The 21,483-nt window shown below is 43.5% G+C and overlaps 2 protein-coding genes across 4 annotated transcripts; both read left to right on the forward strand.

Moving 5' to 3' along the window:
• Nucleotides 1-5,265: 5,265 nt before the first annotated feature.
• LOC133908972 (transcription factor GAMYB-like) lies at nucleotides 5,266-9,243 on the forward strand. Of its 2 annotated transcripts, none has more exons than XM_062351220.1 (4): nucleotides 5,266-5,539; nucleotides 6,065-6,441; nucleotides 7,533-8,553; nucleotides 8,627-9,243. In XM_062351220.1, exons 2-4 carry the CDS (start codon nucleotides 6,070-6,072, stop codon nucleotides 8,890-8,892), a joined length of 1,659 nt encoding a protein of 552 aa, XP_062207204.1. In that variant the 5' UTR covers nucleotides 5,266-5,539; nucleotides 6,065-6,069; the 3' UTR covers nucleotides 8,893-9,243. The 2 variants fall into 2 exon arrangements, with proteins under 2 accessions (XP_062207204.1, XP_062207205.1); XM_062351221.1 differs by lacking the exon at nucleotides 5,266-5,539 and adding an exon at nucleotides 5,596-5,766.
• A 4,969-nt stretch (nucleotides 9,244-14,212) lies between these two features.
• On the forward strand, nucleotides 14,213-19,741 carry LOC133908973 (uncharacterized). Of its 2 annotated transcripts, XM_062351223.1 has the most exons (4): nucleotides 14,213-14,651; nucleotides 15,381-17,570; nucleotides 17,654-18,172; nucleotides 18,248-19,741. In XM_062351223.1, the coding sequence occupies exons 2-4, from the start codon at nucleotides 15,413-15,415 to the stop codon at nucleotides 19,297-19,299; spliced, it is 3,729 nt and encodes a 1,242-aa protein (XP_062207207.1). In that variant the 5' UTR covers nucleotides 14,213-14,651; nucleotides 15,381-15,412; the 3' UTR covers nucleotides 19,300-19,741. The 2 variants fall into 2 exon arrangements, with proteins under 2 accessions (XP_062207207.1, XP_062207206.1); XM_062351222.1 differs by having other exon boundaries at nucleotides 14,215-14,651; nucleotides 17,654-19,741.
• The last annotated feature ends 1,742 nt before the right edge of the window (nucleotides 19,742-21,483 follow it).

Below are 21,483 nucleotides of genomic sequence, written 5' to 3' on the forward strand. Positions count from 1 at the left end.
TTGTATTAGATGCTTAATTGCGAGGTCAATTGGGTTCAACTTTTTCTTTTTCTGGAACCGATTTGATCATGGCGGTGACCAATCGAAAAATCATCCACCGGATATATCACACGTCCAAGGCCTAAGAAAACAGTGTGATCTGTGCCCGGCTGCACAGCCGTAGCCGGAGTTTCTCCGTAGGACAGATGGCAGCATCAGGAGCGCCGCGAAAGGCAGCGAGGCGCATGCCGAAGCGGGAGGACGACGAAGGGTGCGTGCCAGGCTCACTGGCTCCGGGTCGCCAGAGGCGTCGCAGTAGTACCACTGCCCTGCGCAACATGGGCGGGGTGGGACCACTCGCCCCCCTCAGTCTGGGGCCGGTGGGGCCCGCGCGCACCCCCCACGAGGCCTGCATGTTCGCCCTTCTTGCTTGCTCGCCCGTCACCTCCGGCTGCCTGCCTGATTCGGCCCGAGTGTTTTTTAAAAAACATTTTTTAAATTAATATTTTAAAAATAGCTGCATATTGTGTGACACTAATTTTTTTTAAAAATTAGCATCTTTTATCACACTAAATTACATGCGTGACTCGTAACTTGATATATATAGTGTAACTAAGGTGATTATGCTCGCGTCCCGACCTGATGTTTTATCATAATTTTTTTTACGTCAAAGTGCATATAGTTATGATAAATCATGTCATATATTTTGATGTGATAAAAGTGATTGATTATTGAAAATTTAGAGTTATATGGGCTCTTTTTAAAATAGTAGTATAAAATTGACTAAAATAAAAAAAATCCACTCCGATGGGAGTGGGATCGGGATCAGATGAGCGCCGGGCTCACACAATCCTGCCTCGGGCCCCACAGGGCAGCCCAAGTGGGCCCTGATTTTTGTGTAGGAGCCATGCAGGGTTGCCGGGAAAAAGGAAGGGGACGATCGCGCGACGCACTCGTGGGCCCGGCCCCTTCTCTCTCTTCCTCCTCCTCCTCGCCGTGCCGTGCCGTTCCGTGCGGCGGCCAAAACCGTGTGAGGCTGCGAGCGAGCTTAGCTGCGCTGAGCTCCTCCTCCCGGTCTCTGACTGGCGCCGGGGACTGGAACGGTTCAGACTTTAGAGTTTCTTCAGATCGGTGTGATGATGGAAGAGGCAGAGCAAAAGATGGCGTAGAACTCGTGCATGCCCCCTTCTTCCGCTTCTGATTTCTTTTTCTGGAGATGCGTCGGAGCGAGGCTCAATCCTGCACGGCTACCCGAGCCTTCTTCTCCCGCGCTTGTTGCGTGCGCGTCTGGTTTGACAACGAGAGGCTCGAGCGAGCAAGCGATCCATTTTGCATGCACGACTCTTCAGTCTTCACATACGTCATCTGATTTCTGACTGGATATCTATGGTGCATAATGGCCGCATGGCCCTGTTTCTTTTTTTACGTCGTCTTTTTTTGAGCTGTTGTTAATTTCTCTCGAGCTCCAACGCAGCGAACTGTGTGGCTGTAATCGCAATACCGGTATGCGAGTATTTACGTCGCACAGTACCTATTGCACGTGGCATACTATGACTATTAGTAATACTAACTTATTGCTAGTCCGTACATCTCTGTATGCACAGTACATGTCACAGTAAAGCACTACAGTACTGTAGTAGATTGCATGAAGATCTACGTGCTACGACAGCCGTCTACCCTGAATCGCTCATGTCCTGGCCGCAAAAGTGGCTCTTGTAGTTAGGCTCATCAACCTGTGCCGATCGTACAAGAAATCACGTTCATGTCCTTGCCACTCACCTGCAGTGACCTACATGCAGGAGCAGCATCAACCAAGCAGAATTACTGTAACACCTGCAGTGACCAACATGCTGGAGCAGCATCAACCAAGCAGAATTACTGTAAAATGGAGTACAAAGTACTCTAGAGGTGAGCACAGACAGAGCAGTCTCTCTGCGTACGTTACCGTGTCCTCCTTTCCCTTTTCGAGAACTGCCGGAGTTACCGTTCTTCGCTGGAGCAGTACTGGACAGGCGTACTCTGCAGCTGCTCTGTACTGTGCCCGGTAACTTTACTTTTTCAGCTGCAACTTCGACGACAACAATCGCGGGCACGCACGCGCGTGAAAATACTGCGCACCTTTATTTACCACTTCCTTCCGGGAGTTTTTGGCGGGAATAAATGCCAGCCTCATGTGAAAAAAAGAAAAGCAAAGTAGCAGAGCACTCTCCCTATATTATTGGAGTAAATTTGATCATGGTAGTATTTTACCTATGCGCATTTGGAACGGAATTATTTGACCCGAAAGCGTGTTTACAGCATATGCAGGTCCCATGCACGTAAACTAGCGTAGTATATTAATATATCGCGGCATTTTAATTTTGTACGGAGAAAAAATAAAAGACGTTGCATCGGATGCCACATCTTTAATTTGCATGGGATTTTAGTGTGTTTGTTTATCAGAATCTCGGCTAACTTGGCTCGGTTGATGGTTATAATTTTAGGAAGATATGTGTTTGATTGTTCATATATATTGTTTCGGTCTGATCTGGTGGATGTAAATATATGATTTCATCTTGGCCTCCGAGGCTTCACTTCACAGGCTATCACGGCGGATGCAGCCTCTGCATCTATTCATGCAGGCGAGAACACTTGTCAATGTCATAAAATCATCTCCATACGAGTAATCAATCACAATCTCAACTCTCGTATTTCGCTTATGCGACCTTAAATTCAACCAAACAAATAAAAATTCAACTCAGTCTATCTAAATAGATATAAGCAAATAAACACTATTTTTTTCAATAAATATAATTATGTTCAGTCTACTTTCACTCGCATTGTTTATACGATACAACTGTGTGAAACCTCATTCAGAAAACTAAAGATACTCTTAAAGAACCCTGTAGACTTAGACTCCAACTTTGCATCAGTTTGTCTTGAAGAAAGGTTTTGCATCAAGGTGGCTGTTACTTTTTGTTACACGAGACGGTCTAATTTCAGTCTGGGACCTATTTGGAACTCATGAACACCTCTACTAAAACTTCACAACAGACGGCTGAATTCCTGTGCAATTGGGGGAAAATATCATATTAGAGGGAAATTACAGTGAAAGGAATAAAATTCAAGAAGGCGCATAGACATATACTTGAATGTGTAAGCATATATACGAAATATATGTCCTTTTTTCTATAAGGAATTCAAGGCGTGCGCATGCACATGAGCAAGCAGGTCGTCGTGCAAGTGCATCTTTTACCACAGGCCAATGTACGAACACCAACACTTAATTAATTTATGGGGTTTTTGCAAATTTGTCACTGGTTTTTTATTTTTTTAAGAATGTCACTCGAATGACAGTTCTAGTGATATTTTTGTAATATTTTAATAACAAATTTACAATAATGATTCAAAACAGTGGTAAATTTACAATTATCCTTAATTTATAGTTGAAATCAAAACTGATTTTTTTATGATAGACGATTACTCATCAACATCGAAACACCTGAGTAAAGAGGTGTATGTAGTAGTGATATATGTATAATGATATAAATACATACATACGTCTACGTATGATACTAGTGTTAAAAAAATAAAAAAGAATTTTAAGCCCGGCACACACGGCCGCACCACCCACCGGTGATGTGGTTCCCAAACTGTACACGTACATCAGTACACGGTTGACTCTTGATTCCGCACAATGTAATCCGAACCTGCAATTTTATACAACCCCTACTCATGGGCTGTTGGGTCCACACCTATTTTACGCGAGGCTAATCGGACTTAGCGCGTAAACAGAGAGTATAATGGACCGAGCCATGTGCGGTTTTCCCCTCCGGGCCTGACACGCAGGGATGAGCACCTGACCGGCTCACCACGTGCGCCCCCGAATTAGCAATGGCTGCCAGCCTCCATCGCCCACCAAACCAAGCACCGGCGTACCATTTCCCTTGGAACCACGCCGGGTGGACCTGCAAACTTGGGACGGTAGTTTTGCCCCGGAAGCAACCGAAAAGCACGCGAAACTGCGATGTGCTTGTTCTTTTTTGGCGCCTTCGTCGCGGACTTGGCAATTGGCGCTATTACCGTCGACATGTACCGAGGTGATGTCAGCTGCTTCTAAGAGATGCTATATGTGATTTTGGATGATGCGGAAGGAGGGGGGTGGAGAGAGAAATATCATCTAAGTATTTAATGGATAGTCTATTAGATATATCTAAATTATTGTATAAATAATTTTTTATATCTATACCATTATATGTGAGTCTAACATATAATTTTTATAGACAATACATTATATAAGCTGTTTTTATTACTATCTAAAAATTACATAGATAAATCTTATATATAATCGGTGTCTGAACCAAATATTTTCACATGATCATTGCATTCGCATGTGCAAAATCATTGCATCTATTCATATAGTCAACGGAATATTCTTCTTTTTAAGTCATTGCATCCACTCAGCTTACTACTACTCGTTCAGAATATACACTTATACAGACAACTCAACATATCAAGTGTTGCTCCATTGATACACTGTCAAACGCCACCAGCCAGGTTGGGCTTGACCCCGAGAAGTTTGTCTTCTTCTTCTTCAAGTGACCGATGAGCTCCCAGGCCAATACTTTATTTTTTTAGAAGGGGTGACTTTGTGGAAGACAATAGCAGAATGGATTCGAGTTATAAGGAGTAAGTGAAAGATGCACTGCAATTACTAAAAAAATTCTCTAGATTTTGCATAAAGGTCGCCCTTTGCTTTAAGCAAGTTGGATGTATTCTTGTGTTTAATTGAAGGTATCTTCTCCTTCACCGGGTATATTCATCATTTCGTCTATGTTCCACACACATAAAAAGGGATTCCCTATATGTTCCTTTACTATTTTTGTCAGCAAGTGAATTTATCTCAAGTAAACAAAGCCTTCATTATTATCCTGTTAACGGATAAAATTCTTACGAATTTTCCAAGTAAAATCATTTAATATATGTAGAAAATTTGGAAAGTGCCATCTTTATTTGTATTTAGTATTATAATATATATATATCTTTAAAAAGGTCTGGTAAATAGAAAGCCTCTGAGTTTTGCTGAGTTTTTTTCATAGAGTCGCTGGTTTTTGAGAAAGAACGAGATACGAACAAAGAAAACGAAAATGTATCCTGGGCGAAAGAAAAGCCGAAAAAATAGGGCTGTTAGAGAGAGAAAATAGGTGCCCATGCGCCACGCCCAATCGCATGCCTTCTCTGGCCCTGTACCTTTCCGCTTTATAACCTCGGCCCAAATCCCCCTCCCCCCACCCTTCAACTGCGAAAGGCTCGCCCACTCTCTGTCTCTCTCTCTCTTCCCTGTTCTTTCTCTCACTCAAAACTCTCTCTCCTCACCTGAAAATCCTCAACATACTCTGGTGCTAAGTGGTCGTGGCATCTCGCTTAGCGAGATCCTCCTCCGGTTTCCACTCCTCTGCTCCCCCCCACAAGTCGCCTCAGTCCGCTGCTGAGCTGCCAAGAGCAGGGGTGGACATTGGTGGAGCTCAACTCAGCACCACCCCGGGCTCGATCGGCTCCGGCTGCTGCAAGATTCGGCCAGGTAGCTCCGGTTCTTGCTGAATTCCGGTCTGTTTCGGGTGACTAGGTGGTGATCTGAGGGTGAAAGTGGTTGGATTTCGGTTTTATCTTCTTTGGTGGCCCAATTCTGCCGTGCGAGAATTTCCATTCTCCTCGTTTCAAAAAGAAAAAAGAATTTCCATTCTCGGGATGCGAGGAGTGGTCTTCACGGCATGTGGCCTACTTTTATGGTGCTTTGATATGTGAATTGTGAGGGAAAACACCACCTTTTTCCTCTTTTCTTTACTTGAAAGTCGGAATCTTGGCTAAATTGTAGTGCTACCATTGCTTGGAGTTCTTATGTTGAGCAGGCTTTGTTTAATCGTTAAGCAAGTCCTCCTTTGCTTTTATCTCTGCTGAATTTCCGGTTTCGAAAAATATCTCTGCCGAATTTGGAGCTTAAGTAGTTTAAACTCTGCTCACACCGATCTTTTTGCAAAATTCAAGTAGTAATCTTATGGGCTTGTCTAATCTAACTCTTCCGCTCTGTTTTGCATGCATAATTCAGGTTCGATGTATCGGGTGAAGAGCGAGAGCGACTGCGAGATGATCCTGCAGGACCAGATGGACTCGCCGGTAGCCGACGACGGCAGCAGCGGCGGGGGGTCGCCTCACAGGGGCGGCGGGCCACCCCTGAAGAAAGGGCCGTGGACGTCGGCGGAGGATGCCATCCTGGTAGACTACGTCAAGAAGCACGGCGAGGGGAACTGGAACGCGGTGCAGAAGAACACCGGGTTGTTCCGGTGCGGCAAGAGCTGCCGCCTCCGGTGGGCGAATCACCTGAGGCCCAACCTTAAGAAGGGGGCCTTCACCCCCGAGGAGGAGCGGCTCATCATCCAGCTCCATGCCAAGATGGGGAACAAGTGGGCAAGGATGGCTGCTAATGTAAGTGCCATGTTGATTACTCGATTCCCTGCTCTGCATATAGGTAATTCGTATCAGCTTGCCGTTAGGACGCTCTTCTTTAGGCTCCAGGTTTCCAGGGAGAATTGATGTGTTCTCGGGTATTCTCATACATGCAGTTTTTAATTCAAGATGTGCACTTGTGTAATTAGGAATTACTCTTTCGGGAAAAATAGTGATGATTTTTATTTAATGAAGCATTTCGTTTCACGTATTGGAACTGTATTAATCTGTTCTTGTTGCTTACTGCTACTGTTCAGAAATAACTTAGATGATTTTCTAGTTTAGTTCAATAAATTACCAATCATTTGTTGGTGACTTTCGAAAGAATCCTCATGTAGCAACCTGCTCAAATCCTCTTGGTATCAGAATCCTGATCCACTAATCCTAAGTTTCTAGGATCACTCCTGATCTGTGATACCAAGCAATGATCACTGCCAAATACTTTTCTAATCTGTATTTTTTTCAAGTTCCTATGATTTTTTGTTATTACTCTTTTATGGATAACAACATCGTCGATGGTCATATTCAAAGGTTCGAATACTGGAGAGGCAACTCTACTTTCGTTGTCACTTAAAGCAAGTCGGCCTTGCTACTAGTTATTTCTTTAACTTTCAACAATCATATGAACTTGTGTCTTTTGACCCCTACATTTTGGGACTTTGATAACTCGCATTGTCATGTTAGCAAAATCTGCCAATCTAGCCAGGCTGTGTGTTGTCTGACATACAAGTTACTTGATGACAAGGTGCCATAATTGAGAATTTGAGGTATGTTTCAGTGTGGCCAAGTAAAATAGCACCATTTTTCTTTGCAACCTTTGGAGACCATGCAGAGCTAATACTTTTGCGATCATCACTAGTATGTGCTTACTACGATTTGATAAGACATAAATTCTGGTTGATTGAAGTTTATACCCAGTGACTTCAATTGAAAATTGTTTTATTATGTTTTGAAATATTTTATATACCTTGTCCTGTGTGCATATGTCCCTAGTGAGTTCCCTTTTACCTTGAACAGTTTGCACTGTTTTTCCTATATTGTCGTCATTAACCTTGAGCACCTCTTCTCAGTTGCCAGGGCGTACTGACAATGAAATTAAGAACTACTGGAACACTCGAATAAAGAGATGCCAGCGAGCTGGCGTTCCTATCTACCCTGCTAGTGTATGCAATCAATCTTCAACTGAAGATCAGCAAGTCTCCAGTGATTTTAACTGTGGCGAGAATCTGTCCAATGATCTTCTGAATGGGAACGGTCTTTATCTACCAGATTTTACCAGTGACAATTTCATTGCTATTCCAGAGGCTTTATCTTATGCTCCACAGCTTTCAGCTGTTTCGATAAGCAATTTGCTCGGCCAGAGCTTTGCATCAAAAAGTTTTAGCTTCATGGATCAGGTAGACCAAGCAGGGATGCTGAAACAATCTGGCAGTGTGCTTCCTGCATTGAGCGATACCATCGATGGTGTGCTTTCCTCAGTGGATCAATTTTCAAATGACTCTGAGAAGCTCAAGCGGGCTTTAGGTTTTGATTATGTCAATGAAGCCAATGCTTGCAGCAAGATTATTGCACCTTATGGGGTTGCACTTACTGGCAGCCATGCCTTTTTAAATGGCAACTTCTCTGCTTCTAGGTCCACAAATGGTCCTTTGAAGATGGAGCTCCCTTCACTCCAAGATACTGAATCTGATCCAAATAGCTGGCTCAAGTATACTGTGGTTCCTGCAATGCAGCCTACTGAGTTAGTTGATCCTTACCTGCACTCTCCAACAACGACCCCATCAGTGAAATCTGAGTGTGCGTCGCCGAGGAACAGTGGTCTTCTGGAAGAGCTGCTTCATGAAGCTCAGACACGACGATCTGGGAAGAACGAGCAAGTGTCTGTCAGAAGTTCAAGTTCTTCTGCTGGTACACCATGTGAGCCTACTACGGTGATTAGCCCAGAGTTTGATCTCTGCCAGGAATATTGGGAAGAACATCCCAGTTCTTTCCTCAATTTATACGCTCCTTTCAGTGGAAATTCATTCACCGAATCCGCTCCTGTTAGTGCCGCATCACCTGAAATCTTTCAACTCTCCAAAATTTCTCCTGGTGAGTACATTTAATCCGCTAATCCTTTCTTCCAATTGATTAGTTCATTAACTTATGGCCTACTCATTTGCAGCACAAAGCCCTTCAGTGGTTTCTGGCGAGCAGGCGGTAGAGCCTAAATGCGAGTCGGGAGGTTCACCTCGTCCTGAAAACTTCAGGCCAGATGCACTGTTCTCTGGGAATACAGCTGATCCGTCCGTTTTCAACAATGCCATAGCAATGCTCCTGGGCAACGACATGAATGCTGAGTGTGAACCTGTTCTCGGTGATGGAGTTGTGTTCAATTCTTCCTCATGGAGCAACATGCCACATGCTTGTGAAATGTCCGAATTCAAATGAATCCCTTCTCGCTCCTTGTGACGCTGAAGGAGACTCTCGCCCGTCGTCCTTGCTGATTGTTTTGATGATAGTGTCAGGGAAGGCCTCATTGATTGTGATGCTGCATTACTGGCAGGTCCTTGAGGGCATGCCGCAGCTACCTGATGTGTGCTCTTCATGCGACAAGTCCTTGTGTCCAATAAAGCGCATGAAGATAAACCGGCCGGTTATTTGATTTTGTCGATTTCTGTTAGAGAACGTTTTTGTCATCTATGTGGCCAGGATATTTTGTTGGAAATGCGTCATGCTTTTTGTTTGAACAATGTAAGATCAATTATTGCGTTTGGGGTGTACTATTTCACTCTCTTAACATTTGTCAAGTGTTAGCGATTTGTTGAGTTGAAGCATATACTATCATTATTACCAGTAAGTGTATCCTTTGTGCATCCTGCAAGCCGGATAGTTTTTTAGATGTGGATTTAGGTGCTATGAGAAAGTGAGATTGTACGTGTAGCATATTTAGGCTCCTGGTTCAGGGAGAACTAGCATCGATGCTGATCTGCCTTTTGCAATCTGCTTGTTTTGCTTTAGCTGGTGGCTAGAGAGAGAGAGAGAGAGAGAGAGAGAGAGAGAAAAGCGAAGATGAGGTGTCAGGCGATGAATGATTAGGGTTTGCAACATCGTGGCTTCAGAGTTGGAACCCAAAAGATGTTCTATCATCTATGTATGACACGACGAAGTTGCATGCGACATTGCACGATCACAGACGTTGTGTACCTAACTTCTCCGATATCAGCCATTGTGTTAGATTCGCCCTTCTAGTCGCGTTCGCATACGATCTGTTTTTCTTTTCTTCTCTGTGTGCTGCACGTCGACCTTTTGGGCAATCGCATACCTCTTTTTATATATATTTTTTGTAAGATGTCATCAGGAGTATTTCTTTTTCTTTGGGACCTGGGTGCCGAAGCATCATGCAGGCACCAGCTTTTTCTAGAGCTTTCCTTTCGGCAGAGGGCTCTCTACGTAGACTAGTCAGAGTTGTGAAGAGTGAAGACCTGTGTTAGCTCTATTATAGTTGATGACTTACTGACCTTGATATCATAGGATTACATCATATTTCCTTAATGTTGGTTTTTTCAAATTTTTTCTGTCTCGGTCTTGTATCTTTAAATTCAAAATAATCATAAAAATTATATTATATTTGTGATCAAATATGGACCGAGTTTAAAATAAGTAAAATAACCTATATAAATACAATACCTAGCAATGATGATAGAAATAATTATAACTTAAATATATTACTATTACCGTCTTCCCATATAACATACTAACTTGGCCAACAAAATTTGCAGTAATTCTACTAGCCTTACCTGTGAATTTTGCAAGCTCTAGAACTTTAAAAGCCCAGGGGTATAGAACCGTATTACCATGATCACTAACCAATTGTTTGTATGCAATAGTAATCAGCTTTTTGATATTTGTACTCAAACCTAATTATTTACTTACATTACATTCTTTACCCAAACTTTCATAACCATTAAGCACAATATCACCAATAAATTTATCTATTGAAACTATAGAATTAGATTGGAAAGTAGATAACTCAGTTGCAGATTGTACCTCTTTTAACAGAGTATCCATGGACGGAAGCTCCTTTATCCTAACAGCATCTTGCTTTGTTTTCCGATAGCACGAAAGCAGCTTTTTCCGCCGTCCTCACAATTCTACTTCAATCGCACTACGATCTCCTATTATTTTTGCACAAACCGAACTACATGCATGTTGTTCAGCAATACTAGCATTAGAGATACTATGATTTTTTTTCTCATCAGGTTGACTACCTCCCGAACGCTTTTCGTGTTCAGCTATGTGTTGTTGCACACCATGACTGTCATCCAAATTTTGTGATGCACCCTTAGAATTTATATTACAGTATTTTCCCAAAATACTAGCCTTTTGTTCCTCATCTTAGACCACCCCTTTTCTATGCTCAAAGCTAATTTTAGCCGACACCTTTTCAACAGTTGTCGGCCTTTGTTCCCTTGAACCTAAATTTGAATTAAATGAACTAACAATCTCTCATATCGAATCAATCAATTGTTTTCTACCTTCATACCCAAAACTTCTTCACATATTCTACGTGCTTCATCTTTATTCATATCAGATTGCTCCCCGATATATTTAGGCCCTATATGTCGCTCGGCTATGAGCCGAGTAGGTATGGGATTAACTTGTTGCTTTGGTGTAAAGGCATGTGCATTGTGATGTATCACACGAATACGACATTTTGGATCGCACACATAGTGTATTTTGTTAGAAAACACTAAAATAGCTTTCCGGTAATGACCTATAAGGAATACTGAAACTCTAAGATGATGTAGGGGATACACTATATACTACATGGTCGTTTGGAGGCAAATGCATACTTACTGAATTCTCATCTATTCGGACAAAATTGGTGGCGTATGGAGCCGAATTATATACATTATGTGTTGCATATGGCGCTGAAAAAATATAGGATGTTGGCTCTGATCGAAAAGCATTTGATATAGCATATGATGGCTCAAAATAATTGGCCGAGCCTATCATATCAACTCGGCCATAATGATTATTCATCAGCATGCTAATTTGTGGTACACTAAAGTGTGTAAATAATACCGATAAATTAAGAGGTACAAATTTTTGTTGCATGCTGCTAATATTATTAAAATTTGAAGTATCAACATTATTTAATATGGGGTGTTCATTACCACCATATAGTCCTTGTATAGTACTTACATAACTAGAGAACACAAACATTGTAGTATTAATATGTCTATTTATTGTATTTATAAGATAAGCTTGAGAAACAGGTAACACACTTACAAATTGTACATATGGCTTGAAATAGATAGATGGCGTAACGATGTTGTTGGCGATGAGACGAATCCAAAGTGTTATGGTTGAAGAAGTTGATTCTCTAGTGGAGTCGTCAAAATATATTGACACAAAAATATGGATCTTCGCGCTAACACACGAGTGCCTCATATGCAATCCACATCAGCACATGCATGATGTACAATAGTGAAGGTAACTATTGCGCTTTCGCGACAACGACTGGCTAATTTACAAGCAAACTGACAAAGGATAACTAACTCGACGAGCAACACCTGTAAAGCCCAGTCTGGTACTACAGTGATATCGGAGTATTGAGTAAGGGGCATCCTGATTAACAGCCTCACATGGGATATTGCATCCGACAGGGATATTTTCTGAACCCTGGCCCATCGCGCGGTCAGCCTTTTGCTCGCATGACCAATGCGAGTTTACGTGACCAGCCTCCTTGCGATTTAATGTGATATCGCGACCAGTCCTTGCTGGTCACGGGACGTCCATACCTCACCTGTCTAGTCGTATTTATTGATATCTACTTAAATGTTTTCTTTTGTAGACTCCTCCTCTAGCGAACAAAGTCGTGTCCGGCGTTGATAGGTAGTACCATATCTCGTAGCATTAATTGCTACAAAGTGAGGTGTTACATACCGACTTAGCACCATACAACAAATGGGATATGGTCTGCAGAACGACCAAATAAGTGGACGAGTTTGCAGACGGACTCACGGAAGGCTGGAACGGAATGGCTTGACAGATGTGCTTGCGGTGTACGGCGAGGGGATAGGCAGGGCTATCAAGGTAAGGTAATAGTGTAGGCGTACAAGAGGATGGGACGGGTTCTATAGTACCACCGATGTAAATTGCGACGCGCATGCTTTGCATGATGATGACTTAAGAAAAATACATCTATCTTGATATTATTCATTAGTTATCCATTAAACCAATCAATCTTACAATAATCACTATAAATATTAAATCTTATTATCAACGTCGTTAGTTATGTTACCCTTTTGACAGTGGCAGCAGACAGCAGCCTACGAGACTGTCTCTTGACCTTTCTGCAGCCATTTTATACGCGACGTGTGCACCATGCATGGATGTATTGCCCCCGGATGCAAGGTACCCGTCCATCACACGATGTGCGTGCCATGTCTTCGCCATGAGCCCACCAACGTGCACGCCAAATCCATGTGTGGTACCTGCGACCCGTGGTTCGTCGATTCCTCTGAGCAAGTGCAGCGAGTTCAGCTGCCAGCGCCTCGCAGAGGCAGACCGGCAGAACTGCTGAAGTGGACAGGCGTTAGATTCGTTGCTCTGCACCTATTTGAAGGTGTCCCTGAAAGAACAGATGCGTCAGGTTCGAGGATCTCCATTTTGTTAGGCTCTGTTGCTTCTTTAGTTTTTTTAAGGAAAAAGAAAAATTGGATGCCTGTAGCACTGCTGGATCTCTTTCTTTGGGATTTGGATGCCTACGCATCATGCAAGCACTAGCTTCTCTAGAGCTTTACCCTTTCTGGGAGGCTCACTATGCAGAAGTTGCAGACTAGTCAAGGTTGTGAAGAACTGAGTTGCGAAGATGTCATTGTCCACTTTACTGACCTTGACCATCGCAATATCGGCACTCAAAAATCGAACCGAAACTCTCCCACAATGCATTCACGTACCATCTAAACAACATCCATTCACCTGAGGCGATCAATTTCCTCCAAGCAGCTGGCCATTCTTGTCGAAACGCCAGCACTTTTCAGTCTTCAGTTCCCAGGAGCGTCGCATAACATTCTCTGAGTTCGAATGCGTACGCACGGCCTTGCTTCAATCTTCAGCAATGGCGGCAGCCTACGCTAGGACCAACGCACCAAGACGATGGTGGTCTTTCCTGATTACTGATGGATGGGATGAAAACTTCGACGTGCAATGCTTCGCTGATTCGCTCAAACACACCGTGCCCGGTGCCGTGCAGCGGAAGCGAGATCGGGAGACGCAAAGCACCAGCTCGAAATCACACTGTCGTCGGTTTGGATAGGTTTAAAAACGGTTTTTTTTAAAAAAAAAAAAATCAGAAGCTATTTAAACTACTGATTTTTTTATCTTAGTTTCTGTGATTTTTAGCTAGCTGAGTAAGCTGTTATGGTTAAAATAAACTAAAAACTAAAATACAGACTGTGATAAATTTTTTTAATTTTTAATATAAAAAATTAAAAATTTATTATAAAAATCAACTACTAAAATTCATCGACCACGATCACTTACTCAACCGAAAGAAGTTCCGCCGCAGCCTATCCAAACTGAGCGCAGCCTGCTCCAGCCCACTGCAGCACCAGCCCGCGCAGACACGGCCCCGCCGTGCACCTCGCTCCCGCCTCTGACTCCGGGCCCCATGGAAGGTGGGGCACGCCCGTCAGCCACACGGAACCGTCACCGTCACCCCCGTCCTGGCGGCGAAGCGATCCGCGACAACTGTGCCAACGGAGACGAAACCGCGGGGCCCGCTCCCCCACTCCTCTGCCGCTTTCCCTTTTCCGCTTCTCCCCTCTTCGGGCGATCGCCATCGCCGCCGCCGCCTCCCACTCCATCCCGCCGCGACCGCGAAAGCCGCCGTCGGAAGCGGTGGAGCGGCAGTCCAAAGCCTCACTACTCTGACGTCCCTTCCGTCCGTCTGCTGCTTGTATCGCCCCGCAGGAAGAGGCGCAGATACGCGCGCACGTCACGCACTCGCCACTGCTGCTTTGTTTGACCGGGTGATCCCTTGCTGTTCTTGACTCGTTTTTGGCTTCCTTCGTCCCTACCTGGTCGCTGTACGTCGCCACAGGCTTTCGGTTACAACCGTTGTCTGTTTCTTCTGCTCCTCCTTGGAGCTTTCCCCGGCCTAGCTCGCAACTGCTACCTGCTGCGGAGCTTGCTGAAAGGTGCGTACGCTCTTTCTGATGCCGTCTGATTGATCCTGGGGTTCTGTAGCTGATGAGTTTGGGTTGAACTGTGGGACGATTGATATCGGTTCGCTGAACTGTCGATGGATTTGGATCATGATGCAGACTTGCAGAGTTGTTAGTCGTGAAGATCTGTTTGCCTCTTGCTTGATCGACAGTAAATTGGCGGTGTTTCAGTTGTTCAAAGGCCAAGATCGAATTTCTTTGCACCCTTCTGATTGGGGTTTAGGTTTTGATATTAGAATCTGAAGTGTTTAGGATGCTGGCGTGCCATCGCTGATGATCCAGTGGTCAGGCTGTTAACTCAAGGCTGGATTTGTGCTGTTTTGCCGACATGTGCTTGCTAATTGCTGAAGAACAAGTATTGCCTTTGGACTTGCCTCATGGCTCATGCTTGTGCTGGGCTACTCCTGATCCTATTTGATTAGTATTTGTGTGATCTGTTTTGCGAGGGTGGTGTTTGATTAGGTTCAATTGATCTACTGAATAGCGAACATCTTCATTAGCTCGGTTTCGTCAAAAAAAATTCTTAAAAAAAGGGACAAAACCTGAATCAGCTTAGGTTAACTCGCTGGGTAACTTGAACTTGGGTTTATTAAGTTAGCTTCACTGAATTTTCCAAATTCCTTTGTATGGATCAATTAATCCGAACACTGCCACTTTGTTCTACTCAACTAACTAATCTTGTTTTTTATTTTCTTGTGGTAGGTTTGTGTTGGAGGCTAAGAGGATTGCGTGCCATGGCCCTTGAGGCAAAACAAGCTGCTCTATGTATCAAGAAAATTTTAAGGTCCTCCATTAGAAAAGGCTACAGATTTATTTCTGAACACCCAGCCCTTTTCAGTTTCGGTGTTTTGCTATATTTATTGTACAGATCTTCACCAGGGTTCTTTGCCTTCCTGCTTTCCTCTTCTCCTGTAATTATATGTACTGCTCTTCTTCTTGGAATCCTACTGAGCTACGGAGAAATTAATCTTCCTGAGGCTGGTGAAGATCACAAGGTCACTCCATTAATTTCAGCTTTGAAGGTTGAAAATTCGTCCAGTGATATTCACTTTGAAGCGAATCAGAGACTTTCAGTGCCTGAATTTAAGGAGAACTTCAAAGAGAGGGAAACTAAGCAGACAGTTTTTGTCAGAGAGAGGGCTAGCGAGCATGTTGATCTGGATGATGATGTACCTCTTCTGGGTAGAGTTGATGAAGAAGACGAGAGATCTGATCGGCGCAACATACCTACAACATTAGCACCATTTCCTTCCATGGTCTATCTTCGTCAAGAGGTTGGGATTGGGGAGGACTTGAACTTCAATAAGGAAAGAGAATCGGAATATACATTTTTCAGGGCCGATAAGCAGAGTAGCCTATTTGATGGTGCCCTTTCGAGTGGTCTGAATGAGAAAGATACATCATTTGGCTTGTTTTCATCCAGTGTGAATGTTAATAAACATGTTGACATAGAGGAAAGTCTGAATCAAGAGAGAGTATTTACAGATTCAGCAGCTAGCAAAGAGATCGAGGTTTCTGAAGAGAAGCAAACTGAAGGGTTTGCTGGAACTAGCAAAGCAGTATGTGCCATCTCTGATCACCAATGGAAAAGGAACGATGAGCTTAATATTGATACTAGGAATGTTGTTGAGGACAACATGCTTGATTCCTCTCTTGGCTCACCATGGGCAAGAGTCAGCAGTCAGGATGGTTCATCCGGTTTTGACTCTGATCGGACTGAGAGTTCTTCTCCTGATGCTTCCATGACCAACATTGCTCCAGTTCTTGATGAGATTGACCCACTTTTGGGTGCTGATTGTACTCGCCCCAATCCTATTCCTAAGGATGATTCAGACACTGATTCCCATGTCTCTGAGGATCATCAGATTGACGATGATAGTAATGATGAGGGTGATGACAATGATGCTAAAGATAATTTGGAGGGGAAGAAGAAAGATGACGGGAGGGAAGCTGCATTTGTTTGGACAGTAGATGATGAAAAGAATCTGATGGATCTTGGGTATTCTGAGATGGAAAGGAACCGCAGGTTGGAGATTTTGATGGTTAGGCGAAGATCCAGGAAGAACATAAGATCTGAAATTGACGACAACTTGATAGATATCGATAATAATGGTGCTGGTCGGAATTTAGATGACTTATCATGCTTCCGTGCACAAGTACCACCTATTTCAGTGCCAAGGAGGAACCCTTTTGACCTTCCATACGATGCTGAAGAAGCAGCAATTCCTGGGTCAGCTCCTTCAATTCTGCATGCACGGAAGAACCCATTTGATCTTCCCCTTGAACAATCTATTGATCGTGGTGTCCCTGCACATGATAGCTTAAACTCTGGAGAATCTGTGATGCCTCCTCATTGCGACATGTTCTTCAGAAGGCATGACAGCTTCAACTTTGGAAGGACAGATGCAACCCAGGAGAGACGTTTTTCTAGACTAAAGCCATATTTTGTCCCTGAAACAGTGGAATGGAGCCCGAGCAATTTCCGAAGACAATTCAGTGATAAGAGCGAGTCTAAATTGAGCTCTGTTACTGAATCTGACATGGCTTCTTCAATTGCTGATCAGGAGGATGACAAGGACCACGACAAAAAGGATTTGCACAAGGAGCATAAATCACCAGCTCTTCTGAGACAGGATAGTGACCTTGCAGATGTTGGAAGTGAATGCTCAGATGGTATCAATTCGGTGGATGTTGAACTAGACAACAGTGACATTGATGACCGTGAGATTGCTCTACAGCACTTTGTCTTTGAACGATCGCAAGAAAGAGAAGCATGTCTTACCTCAACAAAAGGAAAGGGTCTTGAAGAAGATTATACACCCAAGTCAGCTGAGAACCCCACAAGGTCATTTCATCCAGTTCCTGACCTGCTTAGCTGGGAAGATGAAGATGGTGAGCAAGTTTGATCTGTCCCTTTGTTTAATAGCTTAATACTTGTTCCACAGCGTTATTTGAACCATGTCTTTGTTATGCAGGTGGCAGCAGCCTTGGTACTAAACCTTCTATCGAACCTAACAAAGAAGCAGAATGCTCAGAATGGATTTCGTCCTCCATGCCACATGAGGAGGGTGAATCAAGTTCTGGGGACCTTGAGAATTGTCTTGACACTGAAGTTTCATCAAGTTCGAACACAGTTGTTCTTGGTGCAAGCATTCCAGCTGAGAAAGATAGAAATGCTGATCTCATCTCCTATTCAAACAATGAAATGCCACTGGATAACCTGATCCATGTGTCTATGGAATTTCCTTCTGATTTTGTCAAGGAAACATTGCCGGTCATATCTATGGACCTGCACCCTATCCCTGAGGAGAGAGTTGTTGAGAACTTCAATTTGCAAGAAAAGCATGAAACTGCAATATTTACTGATCCAGCTGCTGCCTTGACCAGCTTGCATGTAATCGAAGAGCACTTTGATGTTGGATCTGATGGAAGTCTTAGCTCTGCAGTTGTTTCCTTGTATCCTCAAGAAAATGATGTCATCCAATCTCCATCAGGTGAACTTGCAGAAGTCTCGAATCCCTTTGTTTCCATGGCTGCTGAACCTAACAAGGTGGAAGAAACAACTGCAGAATATCTACTTGATTCTGATGACGAAGCTGGTAAAATCTATCCTGAGCCTATGGAGGACAGTGGAATTGATGGAAGTTTCCTGTCGGAATTGGAAGTGGTGGGAGACTTTCGGGTAGAACCTATGAGAGACCAGCAGGTGTCAGATCCTGGTTCCCATTCTGATAGCCCTGCTAATGGTGTTGCTGCAGATTCCGTGACTAGCCCTCGGACTTCTGACAATGTCTCTGTAACCATGAAGGAAGCCAATGCTGTAGACTCCAGGGAGCAGTCTCCATCGGTTGATGACCTAAATGACCTTGAATTTAGTTGGTCATGTGGAGCATCTCATGGTGACCCTGAGCAGACTGTCTACAACCCTCGGAGACTTTTTCTTGAAGGGAGCCCCTTTGAAGCAATGAACATGGAGTTGATGCCACCACAGGAGGAGACAGAAGTGCCTTCTGGTGATACACCATCAGCAGCGATCTTAGCGGCTGGATCAGGTGAACCGGAGGTCACTAAAAATGGGTCCATGACAATTACAACTGATCCTGAGATAACGATTCTTGATGTGAAGTCTCTGGAGGATTTTGAGACTGCCTTTAAACTTGTTAGTGATGGCGTGGTTGCTGAGGCCAGCACGGACACTGAAACATCACTCATCTCAGGTGTTGATGTTGATTCAGAGCCTAAAGAGGTTGCTGTACAGCTGCATGTCATTGATGCAAAATCTGTGGATGACATACATGCTGCTTTTAAGGAACACTGTGATTCTGTTGCGAGGAGTTCCATGGAAGAAAATGAAGAGAAGGATGGGTATGGAGAGGCTGCAGAATCCACAGAGCATGGTGAACTTTCAGAAGGAATACATGCCGAAAGTCTGCACAATGTTGGAGCTGGTAGGGAGGCTGAACCGGTGGAGACTACCAGTAATATGGGTTCTAGTGAGGCGAAGACTGACGATGGCAAACATGAAATGTTCAGGACGCTCTCTGATGGCAGTGCCAAGAGTACTGTACAGGCGGAGTCTGAGAATGCTTGTGAAGTAATAGAAGAAAGTGAACAACAGTGAATACTATCACAATGAGTGCTATAGATGTTACCAAGTTGATACGATATTGTTCCTTGGTTGAAGTGTGACGGAGTTTATTGTGGATTCTGCTAATGGAGTGCTCTTGTTTAGCTGCAGGGGCCTGCAGCTGTGCATATACTTCACAGTATTCATAATACGAAGTTTTGATGTAGATTTTTGTGAATGCGTTTGTTTTTCATTTTTTGCCCTTCCACGGTTTGGCGGGTTTAATTGATTCCCTCCTTTCCTTTGGCTGTTTTTTTTTCCTTTTGAAGAAAGATTTGGCTGTAATTTGAAGAGATGTAATTTTTGCTCAGACTCGTGCGGGGGATGACAGAGAGATAGATCAATCTGTTGTACCATGTGATCGAGGTTTATTGTACTATTTGATTGAACTGGTGAAGTTGGCAATGGACGAACTACACAAGCACTTGTTTATCTTCGATTTGAGTCGCTTTGATTGCTTCTGCTCTAACCTGAATGCATTGTCAGATTAAGTGCCCCATCTGTTTATTTTGGCTGCAATTCTGTTGCACCTCATGAACAGTACGGTTCTACAACCCTGCTGAAACTTGACCGAGCATCAGTATCAGGCGTGAGACCTACGGATCTAAGCTCCGTTTCTTTTGGATTACTAGTATCTCGTTTGACACTAGTACTGATAGGCTAGAGGATTGCTACTCAAGCATTGGCATTACCTTGACAGAATAATCTGTGTTTTTTTCCACCGGATTAGTGGTATGGACCGGCACGACGAGACGTGCCGGCGAAGGCGTCGCCAGCCGGCTCTCAAGCGTAGCACGCATTACTCGGCCCTGGGCGTTGGTACCGACATTCCTTATGCGTTACGTCCTGAACGGTGCTACCGGAGCACCACCCTGGATTACGTAACGGCGCAAGGAATTGGCTCCGCGGTGTGACTAATGTTGCAAGTTGTAGCCCAGCACAGCAGGCAGCGTCCGGGACGGCGGCTGCAGCTGTTACACATCCCAGAACGCGTCTGACCATGCAGGTTGAGGACCAAGCTGCTAGTGCTTACACGTATCCAGGTGATAGCCAGGCTGGCTTTATTATGCTATGCTTCTTCACGTAGCAGATTTGTACTACCAGGTTCCAACTCCCAACATTTTTTAAAGGCATGTTTGTTTATAATTCTGCTAACTGTTACTATCTCTTTTATTTACAGTTCATCAACAACACTACAACAGTTTAACTAAAATGGACTACCTGATTTTTTTCACGGAAGGAAGCAACTTTCCTTTTTTTATGTATGCTTTTGAACCTGCCTTGACAAGCTCATCACCAAGCTATTTTGTCCAGTGCCATCTTTAGATAATTGCTCCTATCACTACCTGTATATAATACTAAGCTACCATACTTTCTAAACCTCTAATATCACCAATCAGCTAGAACTGAACACCTCCCCAGCAGAATAAGATCACCTTTTGCCAACAGTCACTAACATCATTTTTGTGTATGCTTTTCAACCTGCCTTGACAAGCCCATCACCAAGCTATTTTGTCCAGTCTCATCTTTACATACTTGCTCATATCCCTACCTGTATATAATACCAAGCCACCGTGCTTTTTGAACCTCTAATATCACCAATCAGCTAGAATTGAACACCCCCCCAGCAAGATAAGATTACCTTTTGCCAGCAGTCACCAACATCGCCTAGCAAACCTTGCATATGTAATATACAGGATCCCCTTACTATTGCAAATATTTTGTCAGATAAGCATGTTATACGATGCCTCCAAACCCGCTTGTTCTTATACAATATCTTTCACTGTTACGCACATATGCTAACCTCATAACCAAATTAATGATTGGCTCTACTATTGCAGCAGCAAAACTTATATGTGCACTGTACAATACTACACACCACCTAGAAAGTAACACCACGCCTCACTCATCACTCCCTGATAACAAACTCCTACACTAGCATAGTCTATACTACTAAACATCAAAATTAAATTTTCCTACTTATGACCCTAAACTACTCCCACATTGAAACACATATACACCTTCTCTCCCCTTAGATTTATTAATCATAAATCTGTTTAACCATAATAATTATGCATCCCATATATCATCAATTACAAACACACAAACTAAATAAATACAAACACACAAATCAAACAATCTCGACCAACGATTTTTCACCCGCGCGCAGGGCGCTGC

Source organism: Phragmites australis, chromosome 2 (assembly GCF_958298935.1).
Source record: "Phragmites australis chromosome 2, lpPhrAust1.1, whole genome shotgun sequence".
Lineage (NCBI taxonomy): Eukaryota > Viridiplantae > Streptophyta > Magnoliopsida > Poales > Poaceae > Phragmites > Phragmites australis.